The 14656-nt window shown below is 45.9% G+C and overlaps 2 protein-coding genes across 2 annotated transcripts in view; both read left to right on the top strand.

Moving 5' to 3' along the window:
* The first annotated feature begins 1 nt into the window (after position 1).
* On the top strand, positions 2-8277 carry LOC113888099 (nuclear RNA export factor 3-like). The gene is made up of 18 exons (XM_027535422.1): positions 2-5; positions 2573-2729; positions 2950-3103; positions 3717-3800; positions 3904-4008; positions 4121-4201; positions 4519-4617; positions 4729-4836; positions 4983-5092; positions 5660-5696; positions 6047-6115; positions 6198-6253; positions 6392-6499; positions 6620-6678; positions 6785-6900; positions 6997-7039; positions 7554-7626; positions 8154-8277. Exons 1-18 carry the CDS (start codon positions 2-4, stop codon positions 8275-8277), a joined length of 1587 nt encoding a protein of 528 aa, XP_027391223.1.
* Positions 8278-11461: 3184 nt separating this feature from the next.
* Positions 11462-14656, top strand: part of LOC113888098 (nuclear RNA export factor 3-like) — a 30038-nt gene continuing 26843 nt past the window's right edge. The window contains 1 exon segment of the mRNA XM_027535421.1: positions 11462-11575. Coding sequence (XP_027391222.1) covers positions 11462-11575 — 114 coding nt within the window.

Here is a 14656-nt window from a genome sequence, read left to right as displayed (position 1 = left end):
TATGGGTGAGTGGTCTGTGTGAGACCTTCTCTTCAGAGCCCCCCAAAGCAGGAAGGGTTCTGGGTTCCCTCCCACACCCCAAAGCACAGGACCCCCAACCAGTTGCCTGTTCCTCAGGGAAAGTGGGGAGAGAGCCCAGACTGACTATTTTCCGGTCTCTTGAGGAGATGGGCCAAGCGGGCTCTGACACACCCATCTCGATTCCATGTGGTAAACCTCCCCTCCGACGAAAATGGCCGTTGCTGACTTGAATTTTTCTCTGGCTAAGAAAAAGGCATGAGTCATGTTATCTTCTCAGGTCTAGGGTTTGGAGAGTGGCGAGGGTCACCTAGGTGGAGGGTAGGATTATATAAACTAATATTCTTTGGATTTATTCTAGAGGTGGGGGAGGGGCAGAAACCCGACCGTTACTACTGGCTATTACGTTAACAGTTAGGGTAAATTGTATTAGCCCTTCGAAGCTTCTTGAGGCTTTATTGCCGGGCATGTGATATATTCTGGAATGTTTGATGAGTAGTCATGTGCATTGTTCTACGTCAATTAAATTAATTTGTTTAAGTCAGATTTTAAAATCCTCTCCCTCTAGCTGAGATTTTGGTCTGTCATTTTATGTGTCACTCAGTGGGATGTGTTAAAATTTCCCACTGTGGCTGTGGATTTGTCCATTATTTCTGTGAGTTTTTGCTTTGTATGCTGGCTTTAAGAGGCATACAAATTTAGAATGTATATTACTATCTTCTTATTGCACTGAACCTGTTATCATAAAGGAATTTCCCTTTTAAAGTGCACCTTTTCCTTTACTGATATGGTTATAGCAGTTTTCTGAGGTTAATGTGAAAAGGTGTACATTTTGCAATTTTTTTATTTTCTAATTTTCCTGATGATTAAATTTTGCATATGTCTCTTTTCAGGAGTATTTGAGGAAAGGTTTCTTGTCCAGTCTGATACAATCTGTCTTTCTATTTGGAGTATTTCATCTGAATCTTCTAAAATAAAAATAGATATAATTTGGTTTGTGTATATCATATTATTGTGTATTATTGTTGCCTCTTCTAAGTTCCTTTTCCTTTCTTTTCCTTTGATATGGTGAATATATTTTGACTATCAAATCATTACTTTGCATGGTTATAGAGGTAAACATTCTCTTGCTATTCTTGTAGTGTTCACCCTTCAGATTACAATGTACATTTTTGCCTTTTCACAGTCTAATATTAGTTAATTAGTTCCTAAAACTGCTCAGTTATGGGGCTTTGAGACACTTTGATTCCATAAACTGCTTCCACATTTATTGTCACGCATTTTCATACTCTCTATATATAAATCCCCGAAGGAAATTATTATCATTGTGTTATATAGTCAATACTCATTTAAATTTTCCTCCATATTCACAAATGTCATTCGTCTTTCCTGTATCTGTGTGGCTCCACCTAGGGTGATGTTTCTTCTGCCCAAAGAAGAGCCTATAATATTTCTTTAGTTTGGATCTTTAGGTCACAAATTTTCTGAGTTTTTGTTACATGATGTGGAAATGCATGTCTTTTCTTTTAAGGATGTTTTTCCGTAAAGCATATTTTTTGTCCTATTAATATAGGTCTTTTAAAAATTGATTTATTTATTTTTGGCTGTGCTGGGACTTGTTGCTGGGTGAGGGATATCTCTAGTTGCAATGAGCAGGGACTACTATCTAGTTGCAATGCACAGGATTCTCATTACCACGGCTTCTCTTGTTGCACTCTTGTTGCAGAGCACGGGTTCTAGGGCACATGTGCTTCAGTAGTTTTGGCTCATAGGCTCTAAAACACAGGTTCCGTTTCTGTGGCACAGGGCCTAAGTTGTCCTGAGGCATGTGGAATCTTCGCAGACCAGGGACCCTGGTGTCCCCTGCATTGGCAGGTGGATTCTTAATCACTGAACCACAAAGGAAGTCCTCCTATTAATATTGTTATCCTAAGTTGATATCTTGGTACATTTGGAAACTTCTCAGCCAAGTTCTCTTCAAATACCACTTCTCCCCTGTTCACTTTCCTTCTCTATGGGGCTCACATTAACCATGTATTAGGTATACTCATTGTATCACCTTTAATTCTCTTTTTTGGGGGAGGGTATTCTCCATATTATATCTCTCCAGGTTCCATCTTGGATCTTTTCATAAGACTTACCTTTCATTTCTCTAATTCTTCCTTCAGGGAGGCAGATCACCTTTGACCCTTGAACTGTCACATCAGGGTAGATTTCAGGGTAGGGTTTATTGTACTCATAGAGCAGAGCAGAGAAGTGAGACTTGGGGATAAAAAGCCACTTGTCCCAGGTCACCTAACCTGAACCAAGTAGAACACAGCCTAACATCACAGACTGCACTCTACATCCAGACCCTTTCCCTGGTTTCTTGTCTGTGACTGCTCTCGACCTCTCATTTCATGAAAAGTGGAGTCATGGTGAGGTCTCTCAGCCATTTCTTAGCTCTATGATGCATGTATGTTTAGATTATAAAGAATGATGTTTCTTCATTAGTCATATTTACTCAGGACTACTTCTGATACTGGGACCACTGATATGTTGTTGTCAATTTTAGAGCACACTGATAAAGTGAAGTCTTTACAAAGAAGAGCACAAAGCTCGGGTATTTACCGAAGGCAATACGCCTGTTGGTCTGAACCGGTCACTTCCCAGCAGCAGCAAGACAGAGATTCAAAAGAAAGTGATGCTCATATGGTCATCCAAGGAAGATAGTAAGTGACCAGTCACCATGGTTGACATGTACTAACCACTGAACAACAAAACCTTGCAGTTAAATATGTCATTCTTCTCTCCAACTTGCCAGAGTAAAAAGTGATTGGATCAGGTTGACGTTTGAGCAGTCTTTATTACAACTCTGGTATCATTTGGGAGAATGTAGAGAAGACTTTCTAAGCCTATATGGACCACTTTTTTCTTTCCACTTCCACACAGTGCTCCCTATGCCATTCCATCCCATCACTGGAGAAGCAGTTTTCAGAGAAAAGACCAAATGCATGTTAACATGGAGTCAGACCAAAAGCCTCCGGAGAGAACAATGAAAACAAATAGACAGGATGAGACCTTGGAGAGCTGGTTCAAGATTATTGTGAGTATCCTGGCTAAATGAACCTAATATGTAGAAGATGACAGAGTCGTGTTGGATTTGTGTAGAGGTGCTGGGAACTTTTCTGGGGTAGTGGTGTTGGTAATCTGTCTTGATATTACTAGGAGGTATCTTCTTAGATCATCTAAGGGCAGGTGCAGAGAAGCGGTATGAAGGAAACAGACTGACTGCAAGGAGGAGCATGGGAGAGGTTGACTGAAAGCAAAGGAGGAAGCCTACTGCCATGGAGATGGAGCATTACATACCAGATGACGCAGTTTGGCTTGAGCTGGGTGTGGGAGGAGGTTGAGTCTCTGGGGTCCGTGTCACAGTGACAGAGGTGTACCTCATGTGGATCTCCTGGAACTTTATAAAAGGAAGTACATGTGAAACATATTAAGTCAATTTTTGTTTCAGGAAGAGTATCTGAATGCAAAGAAAGTGTATATAGAAAATCCTTGTCTCATACCAAAGTTAGTGATAACAGATATTGTTTTATCTTAGGAAATTATTTAAAACCTGAAAAATGGCCCTAAAGCAAGACACAGTTGGGTCTTACCTTAATCTTGGATTCCATTGTATCCATTCTCTTTCCCATTTGTTCTCTGATTCCTAGATTCCCTTTGGTATAAAATATGATGAGAAGTGGCTGATGAATTTGATTCAGAAGAAGTGCAGTGTCCCCTTTACTGCAGTCGAAGTAAGACAGGACATGGAGATGATGCGACAAACTGGGGTAGATTGCGGGCCTAGAGAAATGGCACCGGTCTCATGTTCTGCTTCTCCTGTCACTCTCCCTACAGTTTCACTATGAGAAAATGCAGGCCCAGTTCTTTGTAGAGAATGCCAACGTTGCCTGTGCATTGAAGAATGTCAGCGGCAAGATTTTCAATGAGGATAATGAAAAGGTGTGTGTCAAGGGCTGACTAAGGGCAAGAGGGCAGGAGAGCGGCATGGTCTTGCTTGATCCCATGCACAGATTTCCTGGAGCTTACCCAGCCCTTCTTGTGTTCTCTACAGATATCTATCTTTGTTGAGCCCTGTGATGCACCCCAGTCTGTGCAGAAGACACTGACATGTGAAAAGTTGGAGAAGATAAAGGTAATGCAGACTCAACACAAGCTGTGCCCTCATAGCCAGACCCACCTCTTCCCCCAACTCACCCTCAGACTCAGGCTCGCTGGACCCCATCCCTAACTCTGCAGCTCACCATGAACAAACCATACGATGCCTGCCAGCAAGCTCTTGACATCCAGAGGCTCCGCTTTGGCCCTGGTATGGCTACAGTAGTGACTGCAGGGCAGGTGAGGGTAGAGGGTCTGTCTGAGTAGAGCACTCAGAGATGGTATCATGGGGAGGGCTTGGTGCTGGAGGTGTTCCAGCTGGGACCCTCTCAGCCTGTGTTTCCCTCCTTCTAGTTTCCTGGAGACTTGATAACACGTGGTATTGGAATGACATGGAACCTTAGAAATAGCATGGCTGCTTCCCTGCACGTCTATCCAGGGATCAGGCCCATGGTGAGGACCTAGGCCCAATGTTGGGTCCAAAGGTGAGGGAGGGGGACATTGCGTAGAAGAGGCAGATGTCTCAGGTATTCTCTTTGGGGTCCTCACTCTCTTTCCTCATAGCTTTCATCTTTGTACTTGAGCAACAAGAAACTGTACTTGGTGCATGGCCTGTCCACCATTATGGAGATTTCTTCCACCATGGAGAACTTGAATCTCTCCAACACTGAGGTGAGGTGGGGCACCCAGATCCTCCTTTGAAAGGAATGTGGGAGGCCTTATGGGTGATGACAGACAAAGGAAAGTGGATTTGTAGGGAAAGGAAGGGTGTGGGTGCAGAGCCATTTGGTCCATGTGGGTGTTCCCTATAATTCTAGGTGAAGATTGCAGGGGAGATGGACACGGGTCATCAGCTGGAACCAGAAGGGATGTGTGCAGACAGAAGTGCTGTGTGCACCACCTTCCGTGATGAGTCAACCAACATGAGGTCTTCCTCTGCCTTGTCTCTACACCCCTATGTCTCTCTCATCTCTCCCCTCCTCCCTCCACTCCCTTTCTGTCTTTATTCCCCTCCCTACCTCCTGAGTCCCACCTCAATCACCTCCCTGCCATAGCACCTGGTCATCCCTGAGGTGTGTCCTGACTTGACAGCATGCTGGACTCCCAAGTGAGGTAGCAAAGCCCCGGGCTCCCATCCTCCCATATCTTCTTTTCTCTACAGCCTTCACTGGGCCCTGGAGGAAGGAAGGAAGGGATGGAGGGGAGTAAGGCCTGCAGACTGGATTTGAAGTGCTGGTCCCTGTGGCACTGCAGAAGGGAGTCAGAACAGTCTGGCTGGGAGCTACGCAGGGGAAAGGAAATGGAGGAGGAGGTTCAAGGAAGGGGTGGAGGGGACAGTCTCCCTCTTGGTCCATCCATAGAGTGGTGACCAGGGCCCTTGAATGCTAGGATACTGAGGTGTGAGGGTGCTGTTATTACTGTAAGTGACTTGCTCCATGAGGAGGGTCACGTCCATAGTTTCACTGACATTTTTCTTTTGTCTTGATTTTGGCAGCACCCTCCTGGAGTTGTTCCCCAGGTTACTAAGCTTGGTAAGTGCATTCCTTGATCAGACGCCTCTGACTAGTGCTGACAGTGCCCTCAAACTACTCGGAAACCCGTTAGAACCTGTCCAAGTTCCGTTTTTTAGCCTGGCCCTTAAATGTCCTGGGGGAGGGGGATGTACCATTCTCTGTGGGCACCTGAAAAGGCTCTGGATCTTCAGCCATGTTCTCCACAGGCTTTGGGGACCCATGGTGATGACAGAACATGTAGTCCTGCCTCCGGCATTTCCAGGGACACTTTCTTCCCTACCCCCAGCCCATCCTGGGCCCATCCTTTTCCCTGACCATCCAGCACCACATCCTGGACTGCACTGCTGACTTCCTCTTCCCTCCCCTAGGATGGCCAGGAGACACTCTCAGGTTCTAAATGTGCTGTGGAAGCCCCGAAGTGCTTACCAATGTACAAGGTGAGGACAGAGGATCCAGCAGGGTTCCAGGTGGTACAAGAGGGTGTGTCAGCCCTTGTCCTGAGGACTGTTTTAATTCCAGGGAAGTTTCTCTGGATCTGATCAGGTGAACAGTCAAATCCTGCAATTCCTGCAGCAGTAAGTACCGCTGGGAATCTGAACAAGGGAGGGCCGGGACAGGGGAGGCCACCCCAGCTCAGGTCTGAACATGGGAGTTTTCAAGTCTTCTTTGAGCTTCAGACCACAGAGAGAGACTCGCCTCACTTCTTCCCTCAGCTATTACTTGATCCATGACTATGGAGATCGCCAGGGACTGCTGGGCTTTTATCATGAGGAGGCCTGCTTCTTCCTGACCATTCCATTCCACTCCAAGGACTCAGGCTTGTGAGTATCACAGTGTAGACTCCTCCCCCAGGACATGTGGTTCCCCAGCAGTTGCAGGCCAGCTCCTGCTGACACCTATGCTGGCCAGACCACCAGCCCCTGTTCCTCTGTGTCTCCTAGAAGCAGTATGTGTGCGTACTTCTTGGACAACAGGAATATGAAGACACTCGAGGACCCCAGTGAGTGTGTGGTGGGAAGATTGGGCCGGAAAGGGTGGTAAGGGGGCCAGTCATAGGGTCCATGGCATGGCAGACATGACCTTTGCTTTCTTCCCCTCCCCAACAGACCCGCGTGTCCAGATGATGAAACACACAAAACATGACATTGTGCGTGCCCTCTGTGCATTACCCAAAACTCAGCATGACTTCAGCTCCTTTGAGGTGGACATGTGTTTCCACACGGTGAGCACCTGCTTCTCGCTTGGTGGTGAGGGGCAGAAAGGCGCAGGTGGGAAAGAGGATGAGGGGTGACTGAGTACCTGGTCTCTTCCTTATCAGGAAACGATGTTCTGCTTCTCTGTCAGTGGGGTGTTCAAGGAAGGTGAGTGTGTGTAGCCCGCTCCCCCGATATGCCGCCCTGCTCTCTCACTTGGTCAGGCTCCCTCCCACCAGAACTCTTCCTTCCAGATTCCCTCCCCAGCCCTCAGTCTTCCCACAGACAACCCAGGTCTGAACTGCGTCCATGTCTGCCCTGCCCACCCTGGGCACTAGGGACACAGGCTGTGGAGTTTGGTGGCTCCCATACCAGATCCTTACACTGAGAACCTGGGCTACTACTTAACCTCACAGTTTCCTCATAATATCCATCTCTTCAGCACCTGAGAAAAATGCATCCCATGAACTTGTGAAGTGGTTGTCATGGGGACATGTCACTGGGAGCAGACATCTCCTACAGTTGCCCTCCCCATTCCTGACATGCAACTCCCCATGTGAACAGCTATCCCCTCAGCATGAGTGTCAAGTCAGACCCTGACTGGGGAATGACGTGGGAGCCTGTAAACACGTGGGGTTCTTAGGGGGTACTCTTGCTTATTGTTTGTTGTTTGTTGTTGAAGTGGAAGGAATTTCTCAGGGCTGTGTCTGTGCCTTCACCCGGACCTTCACCACTACTCCCACCAGCTCTTCCAGGTGAGAGCCATGTTGTGGGTGGGATGGCCCATCCAGCCTGGGCTCAGGGCCCTGGGCATGTGGATGCAGATCTTAGGCTGACTCAGTATTGTGGAAAGCCAGCAGGGAGATCCAAGGACCAGTCTAGCCTAGTGGTTAGGAAGAGCATGGGCTCTGGAATCAGCACATGGGTTCTCTCCTTGACCCAGTGCTCACTCTCTGTGTGATCTTGGTCAAGTCTCATCATCTGTCTGTGACTCTGTCATCTGAAAATGGGGATCAGACTGTACACTCCTGTACAGTTACTGTTCAGGGTAAATGTGAAGTTGTCCCTGGGTTGGGGAACAGACCATCCATTGAGTGAAGCTGGTAGACAATCTCTCTGAAGGTGAGCTCTGTGCGAGAGGCAGAGGAACCAGTCAAGGAGCCTGGGGACAGACACAGGAGGTTATGGAAAGGATCTAGGTGCTGAGTGTTAGTGGGAGAAGTCAGGGTTGGGGTGCAGTTGGTCCATTCATAAATTGTCCACACGTGCATTTTTCCTCCAGTTTTTGTATAGTGAATGATGAGCTGTTTGTAAGGGAAGCCAGCCCCAGTGAAGCTCAGCGTCTGCATTCTCCATCCCTGTGTCAGCCACCTTCATGGTCATCCTCTCCCCCGAGTAGCAGGTAACAGTGCGGGCTTTCTCCATCCTGTTTGGAATCACCTTCAATGGTCTCAGAAGTGAGTGCTGGGTTTGCGTGGACATAGGAGGGAGCTGGGATGAGTGTAGGAGTAATTAATGGGAACTTGAAGGTAAATTGTTTTCCTTGTTTATTTCAGTTACTTTTACCCTGAACATTTCATTTTTACTACATAGGAAGCTACTAGTTGTTTTGAGCAGGCTTGAATCATTTTTAGGAGTTTAAGGAAATTTCTCCCTGTGTTAATGGACAATTGGGTGTTCAGATGTTTTTATCATGATACAATCTGCATGAGGTTCATTTCAGTGTATAATACACAGTATATGTGAAAGAGAAAAATAATTGTTCCACAACATAACACCCTAAGATAACCCTTTTGTTTTTTATCGTCATTGTATCTTCCTGAAAGTTTGCTTATGTACATATATACGTAATTGTACATGTATATATATATATATTTGTATATTTCTCTACAGAAAATGAGATCTCATCATGAAAGAGAGAAAAGGAAACCACAGAAGATACGAAGATAAAGAGAGGCTTCTGGCTGAATCGGGACCTGAAACTTGAGCAAGATTAAAAGTTAATGTGAAGGAGCCATCCCATCTCATTTTTTACCCTTAAATTTGCCCATACACTTATTTTCCTTCATAACCTCTTATTTCTATTGCTGAGTTAAGTTATATCTCAAATGGAATAGTACAAATTGTGAGCCAAATAAATATTGAGTTATTACTGCATGAAAGAATGGAGCGTTGTATTTCAGTAAAATGGTAGTACTTTTTAGTTTTTTGTCCCGCATGGAGGCAGCAGATATTGGAAATTCTGGTGTGACATGGCTGGATGTTGCATGATCTGATACCTCCTGCAGTGTTGAATGGGAGAGAGGTCCACACCGGGAGCCAGCACGGGAGTTCCCACCCATGACAAAGGTCATGCGGAGAGGCCTGATATGCAAAGGCGAGTCAGGACTCGAGGGGCCCCCTGGATCTGCTTGAGCATCTACCCCAAAACCAGAATCTGTCTGTTTTACTATTTTACGACTTTCACCAACTCCTCTGACATTAATGGGGGGCTATCCCCGACCACCTTTCTCTGAAGGAAATCAACTTAAAGCTCCAGTTAATTAGCCTCCTGGGCATAAGAGGAGTGTTTCAATCCAAACCCCTCAGATGGCTCTCTAACTTCCCTGACAGGTTTATCTGGACTCCTATAGCTACGCATATGATTGTTTACAGCCTCCCAACCGCGAGAGGCACGGGAAGCCTAAGATATTCAAATAGTATAGAGCCTCTTGGGGAGTTAGAAATTATTAGAATAGAACTGGTGGAGGATTTCATTGTTGAGCCAATGCTTGCTGCCAAGTTTCCAGATCCCCTGTATTGGGTCCTTGGGAGTATATTAATTAATATAGTTGGTATATAGAAAAAATAAGTAGTGGCCTTGGTGTTAACAACTTTAGACCCTTAAGGTAATACATTCTTTCCTTGTTGTAAGCCCACTGCACCTTTGCCCTATAGGAATGCAACTTTATCTAACACTTTCGGAGGATGGCGCCAAACTTTGAAATAATTACTCTTAGAAAAAATAAATTTTCTGGTTAACTAACCTTTATCAGAACAAAGAGTCATAAAATGTTAATAGGCCTCCTGGCCAGAAGATGATGTAAATCACCTAAAGCATTTGTATACAATACGTTTGCAGGAAAGAAAGCCTGGTCTCGATAAGGATCAAGGACTGCTGACTTTGCATGACTTTACACCTCCTATTAACCTCTATGCACACCTTAAGTTATATAAGCTCCCTTTGAAAATAAAGCTACGGGCCTTGCTCATCAGGCTTGGTCTCCCCGTGTTGTTCTTGCTTCCCTTTCTCTCCTTTTCTTCTCTGTTCTTCCTTCAGCATGACTGAATGGAGCATGGGGGCTCTCTGAGACCACTTACTGCCTGGGCTTCTAAGACCCACTCGAGAAGGTGCTTAAGGTGGGGCACCTTCAGCTATTTGGAAGGGTGCCTGCAGCCTCTGTGGTCAGAGCAAGTTCGGTGTCACGAACTTTATTGGTGTCCCACGTAAACCAGTCAGATCAAGCCTCTGTCTCTCCCCTTTTGCTATTCTTTCGCCAAAGCTGTTCTCCTGAGGATATCCCTGGATCCAACCGGTAGGTCCAGAATTTTCCTATCAGTATATTAATATAAGGAGCAGTCCAGGAGCAGCAGTTAGGCAACACCACAGCTTGCTGCCCTGTTGCCATCTCTCACTGAAACTACCAGGTGAGTTAAAGGCAAGCCTGTCTTCCCAGTGAGGGGACTGGATTAAGGTCTGCTCAGAGGCATGATGTGGGCAGCTCTTAGGAGCTTCTGAGTCTCCCAAGAGACTAGAAGTTATTCTGTCTAGAAGTTTGAACTCCAGCCATATCAGAGAGTCATTTGCATCCTTTCTAATCATATCTACCATATCATTAAGGAGAAGTGTGAGAAATGACTTTACACAGTGCCTGCCTTAGCCCCAGGCTTTCTCATTCACCCCTCAGGACAGCTCTGGGTTAGAGATGAGTCCCATTTCACAGCTATAAGCTCCTCCTCTTATAGCTTCTGTCCCCTGTCCAGATAAGTGGGAACTTGGGGTGAGGTTCTGTCCCTTGCCCTCTCTGGAGGACAATGGAGCAGCCTCCCTTTTAGACTATGGGCTAGAGAAATGGTCACTTTGCTCTCCTGTGATATAACAGGCTCAAGGGGTACTCCCTCAAAAGCCCCTATTGATGAATATAATACTGCACAGACATGTGCACATGCATTCATTACCTAAGAAAAGAATTTATTATGTTCAGTTTCATGAGGAGATGAATTAGAATTAAAACGAATTGCCAGCATATCTACGTGTGTGTGTGTGTGTATCATCGGGCTGTGTGTAGGAAATGTATAATATCATTACTTATAAAGGCACAATATGTCAGGTAAATATGTGGAGATGACATACCTCTGAGAGAAAGACATTTCCTTCTTTACCTCAGAGTCCCCTTCCCTAGTGTGCAGGACAACTTTTGAGGATTGGGGAAAATGGAGTATCATTTTCATGTGGAAGTGCTTTAAGAATCAAGTCTGGAAGGTTCCACAGGGGGACCTTTTCATATATCCAGAAGCAAAGAGCAGGGAGAAGGCAATGCAAGGGCAGCTATGGTGGCCTTCAGTGGAGCAGGAGCTGAGCAGGGCAGAGTGCTTCAGCTAGGCACCTCCCTGGTAGCCCCCACGTCACCACTGTCTGCAGCTGAGAACCAGGAACGCTATTGGGTAAGAATTTTCCCTGGGTCGTTAGAGGATGGGCATAGGGCCAAGCACCCAGGGAGAGCCTAATGCTTGTCTGCAACCTTCACCTCCGCAATCTTCACTTCCTATGTACTCCACTCTCAGTTGGGTTCATCCCTAACTTCTTGCTGATTACCACCTCCACCATTCATATTTTGGCTGAGTAGTAAGAAAAAGAATAATACACATAAAACTGAAAAAACCCCACAAAAATGATAAAAGATACCAAGCACACAGATAAATTACTAACTTATCAAGGTAAATCATTCAGCACATAATGGTTCACAGCATCAAATCCTGGTCTTCTGACTGAAAAGGCTCTGCCCATCACCTCTGTTTCTATAGTGAGTGTACTTATGCGTTAGGACTGAGGCCAACACAGGTAAGGGACTCAGCCCAGGTCCTGTGGTCAGCTGATGACTCTGGAACTGGAGATTTGCTCGATGACTTCTGTCTAGCTGACCTGTGCCTATTCTTTGCTCTCCTGTACTAATCCATCCTTGGGGCTTCAATAAGAAGTTACTTCTGGTCAAACGAGAATTTGAAAAAAGACACCAAAACGTGTGAGCAAATAGGAAGTGATGAGATGGAACCAAAGTTTACTTCTTGATTCCTCATTTCCAGATAGTTTTTCAAATTTTCTACTTAATAGCACATAGGAGACAAGCTTCCCAGGTGGCACTAGTGGTATAGAACCCACCTCCCACTGCAGGTAGACATAGGAAACTCGGGTTTGATCCATGGTTGGGGAAAATCCCCTGGAGAAGGAAATGGCAACCCACCCAGTATTCGTGCCTGGAGAATCCCATGGACAAAGGAGCCTGATGGTCTGCCGTCCATGGGGTCACACAGAGTCAGACACAACTGAAGCAACTTAGCATGCATGCACAAGGTGCAGGGTGCTGCTGCTGCTGCTGCTAAGTCGCTTCAGTCGTGTTGGACTCTGTGCAACCCCAGAGACGGCAGCCCACCAGGCTCCCCTGTCCCTGGGATTCTCCAGGCAAGAACACTGGAGTGGGTTGCCATTTCCTTCTCCAATGCATGAAAGTGAAAAGTGAAAGGGAAGTCGCTCAGTCGTGTCTGACTCCTAGCAACCCCATGGACTGCAGCCTACCAGGCTCCTCTGTCCATGGGATTTTCCAGGCAAGAGTACTGGAGTGGGGTGCCATTGCCTTCTCCGGTGCAGGGTAGGCCAGGAGTAATACATCTCAAAGTCCCGTTGTATATGAGCTGTTCTTTGAGGTTTTCTCCTTTTCTTCTAACAAGTCTAGAAGTAGGCAGCCATAGTCCTGTTTTACAGATGGTCAACCTCAGGCTGACAGAGAAGGTAAAATTTCCAGGGTCAGATGTCTTCCCTTTGCCCTCTGCAAAGGCCAACCGGCAGCTCCATTTTACATGATGGATTTCCAGGGCTTAAAGACTGATAGTGGAAAATTCACCTGATGTAAATCTAGGTTGTGTCATGCTCCCCACTGGACATGAAGATGATAATGGGGATGAAGTCCTCCTCCCTGGGCCAGGAGGAATGGGTGTGGGGGCTACAATGAGTACCTGATTCCTGAGGTGCTGAACTGAACCCAGGAGGCAGCACAAGCTGTTACTCTTTGGAAAGAGGACCTGAATTGCTGCACGGGCACAGGAGGGCCTAGAGGAGCTATGCCACGTTGAAGGTCAGGAAGGGCCGCGCTGAGGAGATACCCCTCATCCAAGGTAAGGAGCAATGGTTTCGCTCTGCTGGAGCAGCCGTGAAGAGATACCCCACGCCCAAGGTAAGAGAAACCCAAGAAAGATGGTAGGTGTTGCAAGAGGGCGTCAGAGGGCAAACACACTGAAACCATACTCACAGAAAACTAGTCAATCTAATCACACTAGGACCACAGCCTTGTCTAACTCAATGAAACTATGCCGTGCCCGTGTGGCAACGCAAGATTGTGGGGTCATGGTGGAGAGATCTGACAGAATGTGGTCCACTGGAGAAGGGAATGGCAAACCACTTCAGTATTCTTGCCTTGAGAACCCCATGAACAGTAATGAAAAGGCAAAATGATAGGATACAGAAAGAGAAACTCCCTAGGTCATTAGGTGCCCAATATGCTACTGCAGATCAGTGGAAAATAACTCCAGAAAGAATGAAGGGATGGAGCCAAAGCAAAAAGAATACCCAGCTGTGGATGTGACTGGTGATAGAAGAAAGGTCCAATGCTGTAAAGAGCAATATGGCATAGGAACTTGGAATGTCAGGTCCACGAATCAAGGCAAATTGGAAGTGGTCAAACAGGAGATGGCAAGTGTGAATGTCGACATTCTAGGAATCAGTGAACTCAAATGGACTGGAATGGGTGAATTTAACTCAGATGACCATTATATCTCCTACTGCAGGCAGGAATCCCTCGGAAGAAATGGAGTAGCCATCATGGTCAACAAAAGAGTTTGAAATGCAGTACTTGGATGCAATCTCAAAAACGACAGAATGATCTCTGTTCATTTCCAAGGCAAACCATTCAATATCACAGTAATCCAAGTCTATGCCCCAACCAGTAACGCTGAAGAAGCTGAAGTTGGACGGTTCTATGAAGACCTACAAGACCTTTTAGAACTAACACCCAAAAAAGATGTCCTTTTCATTATAGGGGACTGGAATGCAAAAGTAGGAAGTCAAGAAACACCTGGAGTAACAGGCAAATTTGGCCTTGGAATACACAATGAAGCAGGGCAAAGACTAATACAGTTTTGCCAAGAAAATACACTGGTCATAACAAACACCCTCTTCCAACAACACAAGAGAAGACTCTACACATGGACATCACCAGATGGTCAACACCAAAATCAGCTTGATTATATTCTTTGCAGCCAAAAATGGAGAAGCTCTATACAGTCAGCAAAAACAAGACCAGGAGCTGACTGTGGCTCAGACCATGAACTCCTTATTGCCAAATTCAGACTTAAATTGAAGAAAGTAGGGAAAACCACTAGACCATTCAGGTATGACCTAAATCAAATCCCTTATGATTATACAGTGGAAGTGAGAAATAGATTTAAGGGCCTAGATCTGATAGATAGAGTGCC

Source organism: Bos indicus x Bos taurus, chromosome X (assembly GCF_003369695.1).
Source record: "Bos indicus x Bos taurus breed Angus x Brahman F1 hybrid chromosome X, Bos_hybrid_MaternalHap_v2.0, whole genome shotgun sequence".
Lineage (NCBI taxonomy): Eukaryota > Metazoa > Chordata > Mammalia > Artiodactyla > Bovidae > Bos > Bos indicus x Bos taurus.
Note: the sequence above shows the minus strand (reverse complement) of the source record. Positions and strands in the feature narration are given on the sequence as shown.